At 38.6% G+C, this 23924-nt stretch overlaps 1 protein-coding gene across 1 annotated transcript; it reads left to right on the top strand.

The window, feature by feature from the left end:
- The first annotated feature begins 2849 nt into the window (after positions 1–2849).
- On the top strand, positions 2850–18490 carry LOC5573484. The gene is made up of 4 exons (XM_001654582.2): positions 2850–3211; positions 16635–17035; positions 17102–17168; positions 17243–18490. Exons 2-4 carry the CDS (start codon positions 16636–16638, stop codon positions 17250–17252), a joined length of 477 nt encoding a protein of 158 aa, XP_001654632.1. The 5' UTR covers positions 2850–3211; position 16635; the 3' UTR covers positions 17253–18490.
- The last annotated feature ends 5434 nt before the right edge of the window (positions 18491–23924 follow it).

Genomic DNA, 23924 nt, shown 5'->3' with positions numbered 1-23924 from the left:
AGACTACAATCATTTCACCAATCCTTATGCGTGCATTGTGTAGCAAGCACGAAGTTACTCTATGCGCTAAGAGGTCAAGAAAATATTAATCTCCAAAAATCCCCGATCGGCGGGATTCGAATCCACCACCCTCAACAGTGTTGATGCTGAACAGCGACGTGCACCCATGCTAGTCCAATAGAACACGTGGAATGTGCTCATGAGTGAAGTATATCAGCAGGTATCGGATTAGATCCCACTGGTCGAGGATCTTTCCGGGTTGGACATGTCTCGACTTCCCAGGCATAGAGTATCTTTGTGATGGCCACACGATATACAAACGCAAAAATGGTCAAACGGCAAAGCTCTCCGTTAATAACTGTGGAAGTGCTCATAAGAACACTAAGCTGAGAAACAGGTTCTGTTCCAGTAGGAACGTAACACCAGAAACAAGAAGAAGACTTTCATGTTTGCTGTTTGGTATGGTGTTCATTTAGATCTGGATGGAAAATCGTGTATTTTGAGCCGTCGTCGCATGATGGAACTATAGGATGGTCTGAAAAGGTCCACATCACAAATTTCCAGGACTCCATTCCAGAGTTCCGTATCTCTCATATAAAGCTAAAAAACTAAAATCGGTTCATTCGGTTTGAGATCGTTCCAAGGTCATGGGTCATTTTTGACCCTTAATGCATAATGTGTAACTTTTTCTTTATGCATTAGGAAGCTTAAGAGGGTATTAACTTAAAATCAAATAAAAATAGTCAATGAACATCTCAAGCATAATCAGATTCTCTCGACAATCATTTAAAGCCCAGACCTTAAAGATTACATTTGGTTTTTTTTTTCAACGGAAAACATAATTTTAAAATCTGATTGGTTAAGCCTTAAACAAATACATACATCCAATCTCACCAGTTGAGTCTAGTTTGATGTAAGCGAATTGTTCCCAATGTCTTAATCCCATCTGCCAAAAGCATATGTACGAATATCAATGTGTATATCAAGATAAAGCCGGCACAATTAAACTATATTTACCAAATGGAATCTGCCACCAACGGAATCTCACCGTGCGATAAGAGTGTTTGGATTAAATATTGCCTGCGTCAAACATCAATCGAAACAGGGAACTTGCTGTCGTAAAAAATTCCAAATGAAATCATCTTCTAAATTATGCCTAGGTACATCTCGAGTCCATTTCAAACTTTAGAGTTTTCAATCGAAAAACGTGTGACTTCCCCGCAAAATTAGGCACGTAGGTTGGTTGGGTGGCCCAGCGCACAAAATGTATTAAAATGTGCAACCCAAATCCACCTTCCAGGCCGCAGTCCTCGGACCGACTGATTCGGCCGTCTCAGAACTCGGTCGGACGGACGAACATTAAGCGAAGCAACGAACGGCCGAACAGCTTCTGCTTATGCTGGTGGCTTGGGCGAAACTTTTGAACCAGAGCACAGGGGAGTAATTTCGGTCAAACATGATCGAAACTATGTATTGCCCTGGATGGTCTTCTTCTTCTTCTTGGCATTACGTTCTCACTGGGACATAGCCTTCTTTTCAGCTTGGTGTTCAATGAGCACTTCCACAGTTATTAACTGAGAGCTTTCTTCGCCAAAGTTGCCATTTTAGCATTTGTATATCGTGTGGCAGGTAGGATGATACTCTATGCCCTGGGAAGTCAAGGATATTTCCATTACAAAAAGATCCTGGATCGACCGGGAATCGAACCCAGCCACCACCAACATCTTCTTCTTCTTTCTGGCGTTACGTTTCCACTGGGACAGAGCCTGCTTCTCAGTGTTCTTATGAGCACTTCCACAGTTATTAACTGAGAGCTTTCTTTGCCGATTGACCATTTTTGCATGTGTATATCGTGTGGCAGGTACGAAGATACTCTATGCCCTGGGAATCGAGAAAATTTCCAACCCGAAAAGATCCTCGACCAGCGGGATTCGAACCCACGACCCTCAGCATGGTCATGCTGAATAGCTGCGCGTTTACCGCTACGGCTATCTGGGCCCCCACCAACATAGCTTTGCTTTGTAGCCGTGGACCCTAACCACTCGGCTAAGGAAGGTCCGTTACTTATTGACTGATTTATCTTCTAACTTCTATATTAATAAAATTGGAGTAGTGTTTGTCATGAAATGGCTCGAGAACGGATGTACGGGTACACGTAATTTTTCACAGTTTCACTGGACAAGGGATGCGACGTGATAGTGTGTTGAAAAAGTTTTGGAATGTCTCCGGAATAATCGGGAAAAGACTAATTTGTCATTTTGTATGGGGGATTACATGACGTTTTGCAGCAGCCTGCTTGATGGAGATACGAAAGTTTTCCGGACCAACTAGGGAAAGTGTACCAGTTATGGCTATAGAGGTTCCCTATTTAGCCACATGTGTTTTTACGAAAACTTTCACATTTTGAATATTTTTGAATATTTTAACATCAAGATACATTTGATATCAAACTACTAAAACACAAAAAATGATCAAAAATTTGAAAATAATCAAATTATCACGTATGGCGAAATAGGAAACCATAATTTCCATAACTGGTACACCTACCCTAGTACATTTTTTTCTTAGGGTTATGAATACTGGTACACCTACCCTATTATTAGCTGTGGGTAAACCCTTTAGATGGGACTAAAATCCTCTTTCGTTAATTTAAAATTATGGTAACGAATTTGTTCTAGTCATCCCTCTGTGCAGCACCCCAGCGAGAGCTTTTACAAACGTTTCGCTTTCGTCATTACCTCGCGCCATCGTCGTTGTCGTCGACTTCAACGACGTCTTAGCTAGGGCGGCTGCTGAAGTAGCTCTACTCGCGGAGGTTCGCGCGTAAACTCTATAAAAGCGGCGATAGGAGCAACAGGTCTCTTCATTAGTGATCCTGATACCGCCGACACACGACTCGATTGGCGCCAAACTTGTATTCACATCATCTGAACTGATCTCGCGCACACGCAAGGTACTTTCATTTGCAAGGATCAAAAGCTCGGAGAAATTGTAATTGGTGAAGATAGTTCTGAAAGTGAGAGAAAAATACGGAAAATTGTGACAAGTGTCGAAATCAGGAACAAACAACGCAAGTTGAATTGAAAAGGACTGAAAGGTGAAAAACACGAAACGTGAAAAAGACTGTCGAAAGCGAAAAGTGAAGTGAAAATTTGTAAATTTTGCTGCATTGAACAAACCAGCCGTCGGAAGCCGATTTAAACAGCAACAGGTGAATACAGATTTTTACTGCTACTCAATCCAAAAAAAAACTGATGAACGTGGGAAACACAGTTTAGCGTCCGTTTGCCGAAGCCGACGGTTATTATTTCCAATTTAAAATGCATCCCTTGACCCGGACCGGCTGTGAAACAATTTTCCTGTTTTCCATCAACGAACGGGGCCGTCCAGTGCGGTGCCTGGCGTAGAAATCCGTCGGATAAAGTCCCATTGTTGAGTTCACGGATCAACGAGTGTGGATAATGGTTTACGGATCTGCAATGAGTGAGTGATGATGCGCCTATGCTACGGCTTTCTCGCTTTCGGTGTGAAGCACGTGCAAGAAAAGCATCCGCCACGGTGCTCCCCCAGACCGGTATTATCAGAAAAATCTCAGTCAAATATGTGCTCTTTAGACGTTTTTTATGGCCAAGCTGCACGTCTGGAAAAAAATTGCAGAAAATCGCAAGTGCGTTTTCAAGATACGCCTTTTTGGTTGTGTAAGTCATAAAATTCAAAAAAAAAAAAATATTGATATTTTTTCATAAACCGTGGATAGTTCGGAACAAATTTGAAATATTCCTTTCGAACCTACCTCACATCAAATTCAATTCACAATCTGTTGAATTCTTGTCAATCCATTTTGTTAAAATTGGTGAAACAATTAAACTTTGAATGTAAAATAAAACACTTAGGCCACCCAAAATGATATTGTACATCGTGAACATTATCTCAAAATTTACTCATTTTCCTAACCAAGTATTTTTATTTTTGAAATGTAGAAATTCAACACGTTCATCCAGATGGAAACAATCTTCAAATGGTGTCAAGTAATACCTATACCTAACATTTTTCTAGAGTCCTATGTAATCTATTTAAACTAGTGATATCGGTAAACTTTGTGTTGCCATCGAGTAGGCTATTAAAAAACGCCATGAGACTTCTCAAACGAAATGACAGTTTTGTTCACTCTCGTTTTTCCGCAGAATATCCTGAGCTTTTAAAACACACAAACACATCGGAGCACTTAAGCAACATAATTGTGAGAAAAATTTCTAAATCCGTTAGCCCATTCTCAAGCCAATTCGTGACATACAAACCCTATGTCATTTTTATTTATATAGAAGATAGAAGATAGAAGATAGATAGCTAACGTAACTCAAAATTGTGTTGATTGTGTCTAATATCATTAAAAGGGCGTGACTTGAAATTGGATCCTATGATTTTTTTTTCAATTTTGCCTAGATATGCAGCTTAGCCGAAAACGTCTTGTGATTTTTTTCTGATAGCAACGGTCCGGAAAGCACCGTGGGCCGCCGGTTCGGCCGCTCATTCTGCCATTATCGGTTTCCACCTGTTGAGCGGGTGTTGTTTTGTTGCCTTAGGCCCGATAGAATATGGGGGTGGGTGAGGGAAACCTCCCACGCGGGACGAGGGAAAAGACGCACTTCGCTGGGAGGGTGAAAGGGCGCCAATTTTCCACTGATGGCTCCGCATAGGGAAAACGAAGAACTTGCTTACGCTGACAGGAGAGGAAATTTTAGCGCAGGTTGCACTGAATAATGGAGAAGCTTCTTGAAGGATGATGGATTGGGAAACTGGGGGGGGAGGGATTCGCCCAGAATTCGATGAAGAACAATGAGTAACCGCCGATTAGCATATCAATGAATGAGAATGAGTTAAAAATAAATACATCTAAGCTGCTTCTTAGCTATACAGCAATTGAACTCGGCTTTGGCTTGCAGCGATAATCTTTGGTAATATTAAAACATTTTCTGAATCTATTTTTTTAGAATTCATATAATCCGTACGAACCACCTACTAGCTTTCTAAGGCGTTGTTTCTGCTGTTGTATTCTTAAAGAATGAATCTAGTTTTAAGGTACGATGACTACAAACTTCTGTAAAATGGGATAACTGCAATAGTTCTTACAAGCAAATCTTGTAATTATATTTCTGAATAGAAATTGATTGGTTTTTATGTTTTTTTTTTCGTTTTAGAGAGTTTATCTCTTACAAAAAGAAATTATTTACGTAAAGTATTTATGGCGTTGCATAGCTATAGGCGTTCATCTTCATATGGAAATTTCTGCTTTCGATTGCTTAAGTGACCCAAAATTCAAAAAAAAAATCTTTACGCTAAGAGACTTAGGATCGCATTAAGCTTGCATTAAAATTAGGCTACCAAGAATAACTGACGAGCTCTTTAAACCATTATCAAATAGGGATAATAGTACATATTGTTTGAAAGCGTTTCAAAAACACTATAATCTCGACTACTTTTAATCTCCGAATGTAAGGCCTCAAATGTTCTCGATTCTAACGAAAATTGCTCTGACATGAAGTATCATACCTTTGCATTCGTTTTCTCAACTAATCAAGAGAAATATGCTACTTCCTTTAGTAAGTTGTGTGTCAAAGATACCCCGTTCCTCGGTACGTAAGGAAAATTTTACTTGTTTCGATTCAATTCAACTGAAAAAATGCAAAAAAAAAGTAGCAGTGGATAAATTCTGGGTAATACCACAGGCGAGGTCGTTTTCTCTGCCCGGAGGCTGTTATTTTAACCAACTCCCAATTGGCGATTCCACGCCATTGGGACCGACGGATATCGAACTAATTTGCGTATTGTGATGACGCAAGTATGAAACGTTTTTTAGCGTCGGTTTTTGAATATTGATGAGAGAATAACTAGGTAGTCGAATGAGAATAGATTTCAACAAAAAAAATCGCTTTTTGAACGAGATAAACTTAGAACAAAAAATGCGACGCTCAGCTGTAGTTGATGTCTTTATGATTCTGAATTATGGAATATTGAAATTCCATACATTCTTCATCTACATTACAAGCATCACAACATAAAGAAACGACAGTAGATCAAATTTAATAAGTCTGAAACGTCAAATTAAAAAAGTCTGAATATGTTGAAATTATAGTTGAATATCTTTCAAAGATCAACTTGAATTACAGTTTTGATTTTCTTAACATGTATTTTTCTAAATTATATACAGTACTGGACAAAATAAAGTATGCATCGGCAGTTTTTCATACCTAATGGTTTGTAGGTCTGGATTTTGGCTTCTAGTGCTCTGACTGATCTGAAATTGTCACCGCAGCTGAGATAATAACATAAATTTTACTCAGTAGCGAAATGACACTATTTCAAACCCAAACTTTTGAGTTGTCACAAATCTCTCATTTTGCGAAAAATCGCATACATTCAAGTGGAACAAATTTTGAAAACAATCAATTTTACAGAAAAATAAAATTCTACTGACTTGTTAGTCTTAAAAATAAACATTTTGCAGAATGGCATAGGATGGGTGTATCAGTTATGGACATAGTGGTTCCCTATTTCGCCATACGTAATAACTTGAATGTCTTAACATTTTGGAAAGTTTTTTTTGTGTTTTAGCAGTAAGATATAGTTTATATCTTGATGTTAAAACATTCAAAAAGAAAAATGTGGAAGTTATCCGAATTTTGCATATGGCCAAATAGGGAACCACTATGGCCATAACTGGTACACTTTCCCTAATACTCTAAATACTCTCATTCAAAAATAATCTCACATTCATTTTTGTCAAAATTTTAGAATTGCGATAACGTAAAAGTTTGTTGAAATTGAAATGTTCCGAATTGCCAATTGAGAAAGTATCATGTTGTTTTCAAGTTGCGGTGAAATTTTCAAATCAATAAGAATACTGAAAGCCCAGATACAAACTTCCAAGCATGATCATTTTGTATGAAAAAACGGTCAAAAACGTACTTTATTCTGCCCAGTACTGTAGTTATGTTTATTGTAGTTTAGTATTGATGGCCGTTTTTTATTCAAAATGCTCAACTTTAACATGCTGCAATGTTCCCCTATGTAATTGCGAACAAAAGTTTAACAGAGAGTTGCAACCAGTACATTCAAGTTCATTAAAATGGGTCTAAGGCTTGAAACATGTTTTTTTGATGTTGCACTACTACCTGTACTTTTTTTTAAGAAAATTAGTAGTCCGGATTCGATCCATACTAGTGTTTCATAATTTGAGTCGCTGTTTTTATTTGAATTGGGTTGTTTGGCGATGGAAAAATTGCAGTTTTTTGTAGCTTGATTGAAAGAGCACTTTTTTCAATTTTATTACGTTTCAATATCTTAATTTTGTTATTTTTATCTAATATTAAAGATTACGATCTGTAGACTCAATGACATTTCAATTTACAAAATGACAGCTCCCGTAGTAAAATTTACCGAGGGGTGATTCAAAATTGATTTCCATACTAACTTTAAACGTGTTTAAAGTATACTTCCAGGGCACACGGAAAATTTTGAAATTTTGAGATCTGGCTCAGTTTTTAACGTAGAATCGGAATATGTAAAAAAACTGGATACCTCTAAACAAGCCAATTCTCAAACTTATGTGAACCCGTCACTCGAACAATTTCCGTTTGCTTAACTATTAAGATAGTTATATCAACTCTACACATGCGGGTGACAGATGTTCGCAGATTTTCAACAAAGTTTAGTTATTAAATGCATAAAGTTTAACTTTAACATTGAATCAAACATCCTTACGAATAAACATGTATTGTACCTTTGCGAAGAAAATATACTTTGGTGCATAAGGTGATTGGGACAAATCTAAAAACTATAGAATAAAAAATGGATATTCAGTATTTGACATAATACAGTATTTATCGGTAATTTTCATACAGAACGATCAAAATGATTTCAGCTTCTAGTACTCAGATTGATCGCAGCTTAAACCATAAATTTAAAATAACTTGTAATATTCTCAATGGAAGAATCATTAGAAGATCAACCGAATATACTCAAAAGAAGAATCATACAATCGTACAAAAAAGAATCATTACAATATTTTCATTGAGAAATATTTTTAAATCATTCAATACTAATGAAACTTTATCGTGTCATCAAATGAATCTGTTCTGAAGGAATCTATGACATTTAGTCGAAAGACATTTGGTCGAATGACATTTAGTCGAATGACGTTTGGTCGAAAGTACATTTGGTCGAACGGACATTTGGTCGAATGGACGTTTGGTCGAAAAGGTTTAGTTGCAACAGAAAGCATATGATATTTGGTCGACCCGACATATCGAGTAAAGGATAGTGCTCGAATCTAAATAGTATGGAAACAAAGTTTTACGCTGACTACCGCAGATATTAGAATTTTGTCGTTAATACAAGAGTGATTGAATAATTGAAAAAGTATCATCCATTTTACCAACAATCTATATGCGATTAGCAAAATTTTGTTATTCAATTTGATGGACGCTCTCCATCCTATGATCAACCTCTTAAGTTTTTGACGTTTCATGCTGCTTTTTTCGTTCAGGCATGTTCTGCGATTCGAGATAAGCTGATCTTAAATGGAATCCAGCCAACTCGTTTGCCCTTATTCGATACATAAAATTAGCACAATTTTCATTTTTATTAATCCAGAGCTTCTACTGAAAACTCTTTTGTTCACCCGAGGTTATCAACACTGTCAGCAAAGCCATATATTTGCTTGAGGGATGTTATTTAGCTGTAAGTCACAATAAACCAATTGGTCATAGGTAGAGTTACCGCCACCTAACATTCACCATGCCATAAAGGTTTGCCATAAAGAAAGTTTTTCCTGCCATTTTAATTGTGATTTCCACATTCAAAAATCTTAGCTACGTCCGTGAGCTGCAAGACCCGGAATTCAAAGAAAAACCCTCTCAGCATGCTCACATCAGATGAGCTGATCTTCTTTACGAACAACGATGATATTTCAAAAGAATAATAAATAAAGAAAACATAAATAAAATAAAATAACTTGATGAGCAGTTTTTCAAAGAGTGATGAAAGTTTAAAAGAATAATAAATGCACTAGAGCCGAGTATTTCAGTCAATGAACAAAATACTACTAAAAAGTTCACCCTAGAGAGAAAGAAATCCTACACTTTGGCATAACTTTATTATTAATAGAAAGGTATATACAATGTAAAAATAAGACTACATAAAATATTTTATTTTTTATTCAACAACTGTTATAATTCATATTATTCAAAAGAATACGTTATCTTATCAACTTTGCAATACTTCAATTTAACCAAATAATCTTTCAATAAACCAATTTAAAATCAGCTTTCAACCAAATTTACGTTCGACTAAACATCATTCGACCAAAATAAAAGTTCTAAAGCCATTCGACCAAATGTCCGTTCAACCAAATGTACTTTCGACCAAATGTCATTCGACCAAACGTCATTCGACCAAATGTCATTCGACGAAATGTCCTAAAGCCGTTCTGAAGAAAGTTTATTACTAATTTAAACTCAAAATTTTGTAATTTTTGTCACCATGGGAGATTTGTGATAACTATCAATTATTTTGTACTAATAAATTTAATAATATTTCCTATATGTAATGGCAATTGAAGGCCTTTGCAACAAAAGTTGGGAATCTAATTAAAAAAAAATGTATCAAAATGCTCATTTTGTAAATATTTTATTCCGACCTGTGTAAAAAAAAGTTGTTCTTGAGAACATTTGCATACAACTATACTACTACGAATTAAAGATCGTATTTTACTTCACATTTTGGTATTGTTATGCTATTGTTTTATATGAATTCCAGTCATCTCGTAAATAATAGGGTCCCTAAGCTCTGTTCCAATTTCAGTACCAAACGCTTAAGGGGGTGTCCATTAATTATGTAAGGGTTTATGGGGGGAGGGGGGGTTTAAGATTTCTTACGCGCCATACAATTTATTTTTAATTTTCATACAATAAATCTTACCATGGGGAGAGGAAGGGTTGAAAAACTCCGAAAATTGTCTTACGTAATTATTGGATCGCCCCTAAGTTTAAGCCAGAAACAAATGTTTACTCAATTTCAAACGTTTTGAGATCACACTTATTGATTGATACTCCAATTTTCGGTGTATTTTGTTTTCTATGTCCCTTGCGAAATGTCATATACACGGAGAAACCAAACTACTCAAAAGTGAGTTCAATCCACTTAATTTTGGGGTTGGATTGAGTTAACCAAATTTTGAGTGATTTTTTAGGATGAAATTTGTTCCTTCGGTTAGAGACAACTTGTATAAATACTAGCTCATAGGTTTTGAGCAAAACGGAGCCGCTTATCACACTTACACGAAGGTTCAATCAAAGCTCTCCAAAATGAACCGTTTGTTCGAAAATAGGTTTGAGTCTCCAATGATCCAGGTATGAACCATTTTTATCATTTGATATGGGCGTATGCTGGAGACAAGGTCTATGAAGAATCTCACGTCATCGTTGGTGTTTTAGAAGCTTTCATCACACAGATCTTGAACTCGACGTCCGCAAGATAAAATTTGAAGGTATGCTTCCAATTCCACTCTGGTGAGGTGAAAGTAACAGATAAAAATCATGTCCAAAGCGAAAAACTGAGTCCAAATAGATTAAATAATACAGGTAATGAATAATATTTATGTTTAATTTACATTTTCTATGTAAAAACTACCATAAAACATGATATGACGATTTTCGCATTTTTTTTATGGGCCATACTGTACTTACTCAAAAGGGAGCAAAGTTGTTTTTTGATCATGATTGAGTAAGGAGTTACTTACTTTGATAAAATAAAGCCACTTACTTTTGACTGCTGACATGAAAGTTCAAAAGTGAGTCAGAGTTACTCTCTTTTGAGTAGTTTTGAACGAGCATGCCGTGGAAATTTGTCGGCGAAGTGAACGTCAAACACGATCAGTCAGTTTCAAAGTTCAAAATTGGACTCATTTTTTAAATTAAAGTTCAAATATGATACAACCGTTATTTGAGCGAGAAAATTTGCAAAAGTAGTAGCAAGGACACGATCTGTCATGTTATTGAATAACGAGAATATTTTATCAAAAAAAATTAGGGTTCTTTTGAAAGTGGAATGGTCCAGTTCAATGAGAAGGCAAATAAGGAGCTATACCAGTTGGGTTTTAGCAAAAACACACAAATTTTCAGAAATTTCGGTTTCAAATGAAGAAAAGAATAAATGTTTTATACGCATGTAAATGATGATAGCAAATCGACGACTTGTTTCATCGTGGCAATCATTCGATAAACGAAATCTTTGAGTTTTCGATACTAACCGCATCAAAACAAAAGCACCATCGTATAAGAGATTTAAAATTGTGGCAGGCTTGCTATTCTGTCAAACACACATGACTACGGTGGCGCTATTTGCTTTTTATAGCGGCCATTTTGGTTATTCTAATAATAATATATACAAATTTATTTGGATCCATTAAAGAAACATATTCCAATTACACGGAGTATACTTGAGACGTTAAGGAAAGATTTTGCTAGACAAACTCGATTTTACCTGTTCAGATGTGCTATGTTTCCCCTGCGGCTCACATAAGCAGGATGTTCCAGTTCCACTTAAGGACTGTTCCATCGCCATTACAATCAACCAGTTTTTTGTTAGCCTAGGAATGATTTGGCAATTCAATTTATGCTTGAAATAACATTTTGCGTATAAACCTGCGTTCCTGATCGAGATGTGACAATCTTGGTGACACTCGTTACGGTTGAAATTTTTAAAAAGTTTTTCACGGTTTATTCCTAAACTACAACCACAAAAGCCGAAACGCTTTCAATATTCATGGTATTTGTTTACCTATGACTCACATAAACAGGAATCTTGATTGACTATAATATTTGTTTCCATGAAATGAGTTCATGATTCAGAGATCCTGCTTCATGATTTCATGACTAAAGTTGCCACTTTTCATTACCAAAATCGGAATTATAAATGCCAGATATCTAAACTCATGAATTGTAGTTTACATGAACTGTATTCAGGATTTCAGATCATGCTTCATGATTTTATGACCGAAATTATCTCTTTTCATAACAAAAATAAGAATCACGAATAACGAATAATGAATAACGGGTAACCAAACCCATGAAAAGTGCTTATGTTCTCATGAACTTCAATCAATGTTTCAGCATACATACTTCATGATTTGAATTGACACTTTTCTTAACAAAAAACCAAAGAAATAAAACTTAACGTATAGCAGGCGTTACTGTAAATACACGTTCCTATCGAAATCATGACTCTTTTAGCGTGCCCCTTTTATCCGCACTACGCTACAACTAAGAATTGTGCTGTCATCAGTGCTTAAGGTTATTAGAATAACAAAATCCTATTACCTTTTTATTAGTTAATTTCACGGAAACTTGTACTGCTTCAGGCACGTTGCGATTTTAAACGTTGCATCAAACATGTTTTGTAATTGTTCATATAACAATGAGACTGGGAGAAATCAAGGAAACCATTTGATTAAATATTAATCTCTTAAGGTGGTTTATAGTCAGTTGAGAAACCTCACGCAAGTCTAACTTTAATCAAACGTTTTTGTCGCCATACGTGAAAAATTTGTGCCTCTTCTCTTCAATATTTTTAAAAAGTCGTTCGCGATAATTGAGGGTTTCTGTCAAAATGCGGTAGTCTCCTTTCTTTGCAATTTGGAAGGAAAGCTTGATTCCCCTTATAGAGTGCAATACTCCATGATATTCGGAAATGCTGACCACAATTGACGGTATGCTTTGTTTTCCTCTTGAATCGAACAGCCTGAGCCAAAGGCTGCTCGGAAAATTCGTCTCTATTCGCCAGAATTTGTTTAAAAACGAGTTTTTGACTCGCACCAACAACTATAATAAAATGGTTTTGGTTTAAATATCTATTAGCGCTAAAAATATGATTGTAATATGTAACGATTTCATATGCCGAGCTGATTCAAATTGCCCGGACACTTCGGATTCTGAACACCGACCTTTATTCACCCAAAAAAGATAGTTTCGTCGAATTTAAGAAAAATGCAGCATTTAAAAGATGTCATCATTGTGGATCTCGAGTGAATAAAAAGGAATATTGCCCAAAACTTACCTATAAAAAGGCGAGTGTGCAGCTTTCGAAGCGTCCGGCAATTTTAAACAGCACTGTACGGCCCATAAGGTATGTAAGATCATGGAACTTTCAACAGTAATTGCTCTAAATCCATACGACTGGACCTAGACACGACAATTTCTTCTGTTATCCCGTCGCTTAACTTTGAAACATTCTCCTGTACCTACATTTCCAATCTCTTCCAAAAGACGAATAGCATCACTTTGAATTCGAACCTTCGTTCGTATTTTCCAAAAAAAAAAAATGGCGACTAATCCAAAATCGGATTCCCAGCGCTACAAAGCAGGCCACGCCTGGACTTCCACACTTGCCGGTTCAACTGCGAACCTGTTCTGTCATACGCTTGAGTTGATTGGTCAGTATGTAGCTATCAAGACCACGCCTTCCCGGCACAGAGCGCACAAAGGCGACTACTGCGATCGTTGAGGTTATCTCTCTTGCGACGAGCGATTATGGCAGCGCAAGAAACAAAAAAAAGTCCTGTCCGTCATCCACCTCGGCCGATCACAGCGAACCGTATAGCTGCCATACATTTTAATTACTCAGCCACTCTGTCAGTCAGATTTGCATTTTATGTGGACCATCATCGTTCAATGTAGCAGATGAATAATGACGGTTTGCGGCTATCTCTCTGTATGTCTCTCTAGGGCGGTAAATGGTTGGACGCTAATTTATTGAACTTTGACGGGAACTTTTCGCTCTGATTTACGATTGCATGTGGCTAGTGCTATCGCACGCGCAACTTTATGCAGATTGTAGGTACCTCCTATACGTGAGTGCGGTGATTGTGCGGCGATTGTGCGGAGGTCGTACTACAGGGGGCATCGCAATCACAAACCAAGTCGAAGCGACGCCACTTGATAGCCTACTGCGACGAATCAAAAGATCGGGCGATCACGCGATTGGATTATACTTACTTTTGGGAAGTTTAGCAATTTTCCTGAATTTATTTATGAATGAATGAATGAGGTCAATGTTCCTGTTTTGGACGCTATCGCCGTCACCATGATCATAATGTCCGTGACTTATTATTATGGGGACGGTTGGTTGTTTACAAACAAACGAAATTCTGAGTTATATCAGCACCAGCGATGCTATATTTTGGGAAGTTGTGTAATGGTTGGAACTGTCGGTCAACAAAATGCCGATTAAATATAAACCGCAATTCATCACAAAAACACCCCGCATAATCACGAACCATTTGTCCACTGTTTCCCGTAATGTACACAACAATTTACGACAATTTCTGAACAATTTCAAATAACAATAAATCAACCATTCTGTGAACGGTTTTAACAGTTTGATGAACGGTGATTGAGAAAATAACAGTATGGGAAATAGGCGGTTAAGTTATGTCACCATAAAAAATCGCCGATTTTTCCGAACAAAATTTTGGATTTACATTTCGTCAAATGGTGGCTATATTATCCATTTTTCATCCAATTTACTGTAATGCAAATAGGTTTAAAATTGTTTTACCATAAAATTCAAACAAAAAGCCTTATGTATGTGTTATTATTGGTTTACTGTTCGTTATTGTAATTTAACCCTTTGCAGTATTGTTGCTTTGCGTTAATACCATACAAATTTAATAATGTAATTGTATTGGAAACATGGTAGGAAATAATGAAGCAAGAAAGTACAGGTAGCAAAATTTTACTTCAGTTGAAATGTATTAGGCTGGAGTAAATGTTGACCACCCGTAGTTCCTGTTTCATTATTATTTTAAATAAATCAACATGAATATTTTCATAATATCATAATTAGTTTCAAAGTACTCTCTTGTTTTATTCCAACATATAAATAAGTCAGGTGAGTGGCATATATAGCTAACACATAGCCTCCCCGGAGAGATTCGTGATGACATCATCCGGTTCATAATTTCAATGTGCTGGATCGTAGCCGCGATTGTCCCCATTTCATATCAGGTCCTGAAAGATAACAACATGTTATGGAAAACGTTTAATGATCCTAAATAATATCACTTACCAAACAAAACAACATCCTTATTTGCAGTCTTCGTATACCATGGCTTCCGGAAATTTCTTCTACTGATCGAAATACTGAATGAACTGCAAGATATTGGAAGCGTATCCTCCGGCTCCGATGAAGCTCTTCAGCACAGATGAATTGAGGATTAGCAGCACAGTTTTCCAACTTGGTACACACTTTCGGCCAGCCGGACAACAAGCTTTTTTACAGACAGCAGCAGTATTTTTATTGCTACTTTTTCAAACTGCAATTGATTTTTAAGTTCTTAGCTTTTTTGCTCTTTTTCACTGAACCATGGGAAAACATGACAGCGTTGGCAGCAAAAATATAGGTTACGCACACTATGATGGATTTGACTGTTTGCCAAATTATTACAATATAGTAATTTACAGTGGAATGTCTATGTGTGAGTGTGTTGGCGTTGTTTCAAACACAACCATTCCGCAAATTGTTGTGGTAATGTTTTACCATTTCCCGGTTCCATGTTGTATCACATTTAAGCGACTGTTTGTGGAACATTAACCGTTACCAATAAGAGATATATACTGTAATGAATGTAAGGAAAATTGTAGATTTCTATGCGGGACATTATATGACAGTTGACCATTGATCTTGAATAATTTATTACTATGTTTCTGCGTATTCGATTCACATCAATTTACATAAACCAAAAGTTTTTCTGTACAGCATATCTTCGAGAATGTTCATACACATGTTTGCAAACCTGTATGTGACGGAACGAAAGCAGCTACACGTGTAATCGATCCATTCTTTATATATTAACCTGAAATCATTCGCAGTACAACGTGACATTACGCCTTCCCATTATTTCCAATTTCAAGTCAAGTTCAAAACCTTCGACTTTGCCACCCCTCAATTGAGCCATTATTTAAACTTTTTGTAACTCCCTCCCCAGCTCCAATCACAGAGCTCAAACTTTCAATGTTAGGATAAACATAAACAATCCAAACTGGCACCGCCAACAGTGGGCTACCGTTTCTGAGAAGTTACGACCAAACTCGATACACCATTACTTAATGGTTTTTGTCATTGCGGAAAATTGTTGCGGGCGCAAAAAGATACATCAAAGCAATCCACGATTGCGAATTACCGAAGTAGGCGTGCGAGTTGAAAGAGACTGCTATGACCCTCGCCCCCGATGGCTCGAGGCAATTCGGTTAAACATTGTAGATTTTAAACTGAACACTTCCCAAACTTGGACTTCCGTTGGTTTAGTCGTAGGGTTGGGCGCCAATTCGCGGTACACCAATTTTCTTAGCGCTCATGAGATGTATTCTTCAAGGCAAAACATAGGTTCAAATGCCCTATCTTTCGAAGACACGAGATGCGTTTTTCTGTTACATCGTTCCTTATTCGAGAGATAATTGCCATTTGTGCGAGGGCTACACTGATAGAAAAAGTTATTTTTATAGCGATGACTAATGCAAACAATAATTCATCGACTCGAAAACTAATTAGATTCATTATGTTTGACTTACCTTCCGCAGAATGATTACACATTGGAGCTGCCTGCTGATAGCCGTGGGATTGATGGCATTTGCCGGTCCGGCGTTGGCTCGTCAGGACACGTACCTTCCCCGAGCCGATATCCCCGGCGAAGAGCTCTTCAACGAGCTGGCCGATGATGTACAAAAGCTGCACAAAGAACAGTTGAAGCTTTTGCAAATTGTGGGAAACATGGCCGCCAAGCAACAACAGGAAGAGGAACTGCTGCAGCAAGAGATACAAAAACAGCAGCAACAAAACGGAGACGATTCAATCGGATCCCTGCTGGACGACCTTCCGGCAGAGAACCCTGTCAAAACTTTGAACCGACTGACAAGGCTTCAGGAACATCCCAAACCGATAAGCTCGCAGAAGCCTAGGGAAGAGAAGAAAAGCAATCATTGTAAGTTAATTAGCTGATATTATGGTTTAAACACATTCTAAATATCACTTATTTTCCTTATTTCAGATATGTCTCTGTGCCACTTTAAACTTTGCAACATGGGACGCAAGAGGAACACTCGGTACTTGAGCTTGTAAGTTTTGATCATATATTTTATTCCAATGATCCCAAAACTAACCTTATTTTGCAATTTCTTTCAATTTGCAGCTGGAACTAAACAAAACCTCTGAACTGAAGATTCAACTCTAGATACTCAAAACCACAAAAAACGCGCAATGAAATACTCATCACAATCCAATGAGATGATAACAAGCAAGAGAACAAAGCAACCCTATCCCCCAACAAACCCCTGCAGCGACGCTCCTAGTAGGCGGCGCTACCAAACCCTGGTAACAAACTGTATTACAACCATCATCGGAAACCCGGTGATTACGGAACAACCATCCCGACTACCATTCCTGCTAAACTATTTATTCGTATTATATGAACATTGCTCAAAATTCTTTTACCCCGCAACACATTCCATACGCATTTGAACCACACAATCACAACAAAAATCAAAACTGTATTAGCAAATTTTCTACTTTTAGTTCAATGGACGAAAAGTATTCGATTATTATAGGCGTTTGTTTTAGCTTTAAATTATTACCCAGTGTTTAAGTTCTATCGATAATAGACAAAGACATGAAAATCTCACTTTTTATATACATTATGTAATCATTATAAAATCACAAAAAAATATTTCACCTACGACAACTGATACATCGGCAGGCAGCTACCTGCATTCAAGTTGCCGCAGGTTGCTTGTATTATTAGGTTTAGAAAAAATGCTTTAAAATTTCGTAGAATTGACATTTATTTAACATCGAAAATATCTGAATCCATTGAAATTCCTATTGGCATGCTTCACAAAAAAAATCATCTCGCTGCTTCGAAAAACTGAGGAACGTTTCAGCCAACAGCTCAAGTACGTTACTTAACACTGAAACAAAACTCAACCTAAAACTATATTCAAAACTTGAAAACTTAAACGTAGAACACGAACAATGTAAGCTACTCTCACTGTTGATAAGATTTTTTCCGAGAGAACAAATGACACTGAATTAAAGTTGCATATAATAAAAACTATACATTATATTGAACATAACAAAAGAGTAAACGTGTGCCGTGTTGTTCGAAAGTCGGGGACAGTCTTTTGTTTTCGTTTGTGTCCGCTGTAGTAAACGCGAAAAGAAAGAAAGAAGCCAGTAGTGGTGCGATCATGACTCAATTAGCTATATCGTGTAAGTGTAAATATTATCCCCCACTAGAAGTTGTAATTAAGAACAGTTGTTGTTATCATTATTATCATATTGGAGTATCGAACACAATTGGAGATGGTCCGATGACCGCGTGAAATTATTATAAATTATTTATTTTGAATGATATTCAATCAATAAAACTTTGAAAATATAATCCTATTGGAGGCTGTGAATAATTATGATCGCAGTTTTGAAGAAAATGACAGATCGTTGTACACGTTGTACACTCAAAAAAATCCAAACGTCATTGCTACGTGAAAAATCACGTAGATCATTCCAAATTCATTTTACTTCCACTTCACCTGACAAATTTAGTGACCTTTACCATTCATAACCACCAAATAGTGACTCGGTAATGTTTACTGAGGTTACTTATCGCACTTACGTAGAATTCACGTAGGTGCCTAAGTTCATTTTGACATCTGCATAGTGTACGTACATTCGGTGTTGAGCTCAAATCCTAAGATGGCGCCCGCTTGATTTTTGAAGAACTTCAGAAGCAGCTGCGGCTTTGAACACTGTGTAAGATTGATTCCAAGGTAATATGCTTTGAATACCGAAGAATCCCTGCATTACTTCATATTTTATACCTGATTTTAAACCTCTATCAATTATAGCACGCGAAGGCTACAACAAGACAGACCAAACTCACAAAATTGGGGAAACAGGATTCAAAATGCTCAGATTGACAATAAAAGTAGCACAATCTTAAAGTTTGTTTAAATTTTCCAATTGGGAATTAGTTTTCTTCCAAAGCCTATTTGAAATAAGATTGGTCTTTATTACAGTTAAATTTAATGTAAAACCATCTAGGTCCTACTGAAACGCTTCGTAAAGGCTACCGGAAAATCCACGTAGCTCTTAAGTTTAGCGACGGTGGAAAGGACGAACTTCCAATGTTCATGCGATCATTCTGGGCTACCTATGATTTACGTAATAGCTACGTGAAAAGTGCGATGGACAAAAATCACGTATGTTTTCACGTAACAATGACGTTTGGATTATTTTGAGTGTACAGCATTCATTGTGTTCTACCGTACACCCCCGTTAATTTGAACGGTACCTCATGCAAACCATCGGGGTTCATTTTTAATTGGAACATCTAGTTACCCTAGAAACGTGTTTCTGGTCACCTCTTTCACTGTTTTGTTTTGATTCTGCATTCCGTTCCACAGCGTTCCATTTAATTTTTCTCCGTTCCATGAGCAAAATGACGTTTGAACCATTTTTAATTTAAACGATGTGTAAATTAGCGAGGTACAAATTAAAAAGTGTTCAGATTAAATGTGGTCAAACCAACGGGGGTACCCGGTATTACCTCACGTACCATGGAATTTAGGGCAACTGCAAGAAACATGAACGACTTTATTTCGCCTTTGCTTAGACTGGGTGCATGTCCTAGTACCTTGACCTTTCCGTACCCAAGTTTTAGCTCGTTCTAAGCGCTTTTGACTAGATTGGTCCTCCATACCTTAGTACGAATGGCGCCACGCATGCCAGGAGCTTGCGTTTGATGGCAATTACAGCAGAGCTGTTAGATATCATCCTCTAAAGCGCCGCTATATCCGTAGATGTCCTTTTACAGGCATATTCAACGTGGCTTGTGAAGCTGATACTATCATCGATCATTATCTCAAGATGCCTAAGGGAACGCTTGGAATTTATGGTGCAATGACCTACCGAGATAAGCGCCTGTTGCTCGGACTTACGGTTGTTGACCACCACCACCTCAGTCTTGTGACGGGTAAGTCCTACTTTTCTAGACTTCATCCATTCCTCAACTATGGAGATAGCGTGCGCAGCGTTCAATCCTACTTTCTCCATCGATTCACCATAGGCCACAAGGGTGATATCGTCGGCGAAGCCAACAATTTTAACACTCGTCGGAAGGTGCAGCCTCAGCACGTCATCGTACATCGCATTCCATAACATCGGGCCCAAATTTGAACCTTGAGGTACTACCGCGGCAATTCAAACACTTTTCTGCTCCTCATGTGTCGTACAGTAGAATCCTACCATCAAAATAGCTTTCTAAAAGCTTACACCTCGAGGCGATGAAGTGCGTAAGCTATAGCGTCCCAGCTTGCGCTGTTGAACGCATTCTTCGCATCCAGAGTGACAACCGCGCAGTAACGGATGCCGCTTCTTTTATGCTCGATTGCCACCTCAGCTGTCTGAACGACCGGCTTAATAGCGTCCAGAGTAGATTTACCTTTCCTGAATCCATACTGGTGGTTGGACAGGCCGTCCGTACCTTTGGTAGTAGCACCAATTTCTGTCGCTTCCATTCATCTGGGAAGATTCCTTGATCAATGCAGCGTTGCATCGTGGTTCTGAACATGTCCGGATCCGCGTTCACTGCCGCTTTTAAGGCAACATTCGGGATACCATCGGGTCCCGGTGCCTTGTTTGACGCGAACGATTTCACGACTTCTGCCAGCTCTTCGTTCGCCACTCTCGCCACTTGTTCTCCTTCATCTGCCGCATACGGCGCTGGGGGCCATGGGCTCATGAGATGGTGTGGGAAGAGTACATCGATTATCGATCGCAGCAACTCGAGCGACTTCTCTTGGGGCGCTCTGGCACCTTTGGACTTAGCCATTACCACTCTGTAGGCGTCACCCGATGGACTCGAATTGGCACTCTCGCGTAGAATATCAAAGCATGCCCATTTTCGGCTCTTGATTTCCTTTTTGAGAGCCGACTTTGCCTCTGTGAATGCTGCACCGCGTTCTCCTCTTTGTGCTTCTGTGCGTGCGCGTTGCATTCTTCGTCTAGCCCGAAGGCAGATTGCTCTAAGATTTGCAATTGATTCGCACCACCAGTACACCGGCGGCCTGCTCTCTCTAGGAGAGGCTTTTCTGCATGGAAGCATCACACGTTCGTGATATGACAGCAACTAGCTCTTCAACTTTTAGGTCCAGAGTGTTCCGTTCGCCGTCGATGCGCGCTGTTTTCCATCCTAGGGCTTGGGTCGAGTTACATCGCGCTACCTTCCGCCCGCTTTGTATTATGCTATACTGCCCATAAACGCATTATTGTCCAATCCTGCAAACATGGGACTGACATGCATTTATGGGCAGTATAGCGAATCGATTGATGATCGCTATGAGTATAACCGTCATCGATGCGCCAGTTCATGGTACCTAAAAGGTTATGGCTACAAAACGTAACGTCCATAATCGATTCTGCACCATTTCTGCGGAAAGTATTCACTGTACCCACATTTGCCAGCTCTACATTTAATGCAGCCAGGGATTCCAACAATAGCTGGCCTCTTCGGTTGGTGCAGCGGCTATCCCACTCCACTGCTCATGCATTAAAGTCGCCAGCAGGCTTGATAATTCTCCTCAACATCATCAGTGTTCAGTGACATACTCCAGAGCAGCGTGCTGCCTTTGCCTCTTTGCGAGGGAGCGAAAAAATGCTAAGCAGAGAGGCAACGAAAAATGAGCGAGGAAGATGCAGCACAAAATACAATAGAGTAAAATTCCATCAAAAAAGGGTGCTCTCACAACTCCCCGAGGACATTCTGTTCGGGCGGCAGACTCAAGAGTTCTTTTGAAGTGTGAGTTATGGTGAGCATCGCAACGAGTTAGTGAGAGCGCCTGAAAAAATCCTTACATTTTTTTGCACTCTCACTCGAATCGCTTGAGGATCTGTGTTGAAAATTTTGAGTTCATTTTTTTCTCCTCAGAAAAACGGCAAAATCGCCTCCTCTTTGCCTGGCTGCCGATTAGCTAGTTCGGCTATCATCCTTTCGACCATGTGGGGAAATTCCTCAATCGACCACCTTGGGGGCACGTAACAACTGCAATAGAACACGCCGTTGATTTTTGCTATCGCAAAACCGTCATTTGAGATAGAGACTACTTCTTGGATTGGGTATCGCTCTGACATCCCTATAGCTGCTAGCTGTTGAGACCTATCCGCCACCCAGTTCCCGTAGTTGGCTGTTATCCGGTATGGATCCGATAGTAACACCACGTCAGTCTTGGTTTCCAAGACTGACTGCCAAAGTAGCTGCTGGGCTGCATCACAGTGGTTTTAATTTAACTGTGTTACTTCCGTTTTTGCTGCTCCAATACCACAGCGTAACAAAAATTACATTTTTGCGTATCTCAAGGATCAAATTATGTGTCTCTAGTAGATTTGGGGTTGCTGGATCTGATGCCATTCTCAGAAATGTTTCAGCACGTCACAATTTTTAGCTGCAGGTCACCAAAGTTGCATAAAACACTGGTTTTATTGATTTTCACATGAAATAAAAAGTATAATTTATCATTTTTTTGTGATGAAACCCACCAAGCCTGCAAAATAGGGCTGAAACTCTCATATAAGATATAATTTGTTTGAATATTCTCGATAAAATTCAGATAAAACCTCCATACAAAATTCTTCGTTTCTCTTATATGGGAAAATACAATAAACTTTTAAACCACCAAAAAATAACTTGTCCGCATCGAAAGCATTATAAACTTTGTTGATAAGTATTGTTATACACATAAAGTTTGAACTCTGTTGCAAATTCAGCAAATGAATTGTCCTTCAAGCTGGCAAACTTGCATGCAAGTTGGCTAAAATAGTAATTATTTGCATTTTCAACAGCAAACATCTCAAAAACTAGACGTGCTATGATATTTTTGAAAACGGTAATGGATTCAGCAACCCTTAACTAATTGTATAGCGGTATTTTAGTGCTTGAGACAAAACCGTGCTCCGCAGTGTACTCCGCTTGTGCCCGGACATTTGGGTCCGCCCGTTAAGTGTCCGTTGTCTGCTCTGTCAACACATATTAGGCACTTAGCGATTTGCTTACAATCGCTTGCCCTATGGCCAAAGACAAATTAAAGCCCCATGCAGTGCTGGGAATGGTAATAGTAGTAGGCTTGAATTTCGAGAAATTCACGTGGCTCTTCCAGTACAGTAGCTCAAAAAGGTGAATCTCATAAAGTAGCCTATGTTGAGTACTTGAATTTCTCTAAATCATTAGTATCATTGAAGGCTCTAAATGCGGGAAATGCAGCGGGAAATAGAACATTTTTCTACAGTAATTTTGGGTTGCCCTTAGCAACGGGTGTTTTGCTATTTTCAAAGCTTTTTGGCTACTGCAGCGATGGGCGTGAATTTCACAGGCTTCGCTGACTGTGATTGGATTTGTTTGGCTACTGTAGAGTGAATTTCAGATTTTTTTCCCAACCCTGCCCCCATGTCCCTTGCAGTTGCCCAAAATTGTATGGCTCATAAGTTAATCTAGAATGCTGTTCAAAGTGTACTGCGATCTGTCAAACTTGGGTACCTTTTGCACTACCGAGGGACCAAATGCAGTACTAGAAATGGTACCCAATCTCAGCCCGAGCGGGACGGACCTGCTATGGCCTTCGGTGCCGCATTTACTGCACATCTTACTTCTGTCGGGAACATTGCAATTCCACGACTTATATCCCTTCCCGAAACACTTGAACCAAACTTCAGTAGGTTGTTGTATGCTCAGCCAGCAAACCGACCAGTCTACCTTGAGTATGCCCATGCCCAAGTTCTTCGCTTTGTTGACTTCTGCGACCGGCAGCTTGATCGCCGTCACCTGG

The sequence above is a fragment of the Aedes aegypti genome, chromosome 2, assembly GCF_002204515.2.
Source record: "Aedes aegypti strain LVP_AGWG chromosome 2, AaegL5.0 Primary Assembly, whole genome shotgun sequence".
Taxonomy (NCBI): Eukaryota; Metazoa; Arthropoda; class Insecta; order Diptera; family Culicidae; genus Aedes; species Aedes aegypti.
Note: the sequence above shows the minus strand (reverse complement) of the source record. Positions and strands in the feature narration are given on the sequence as shown.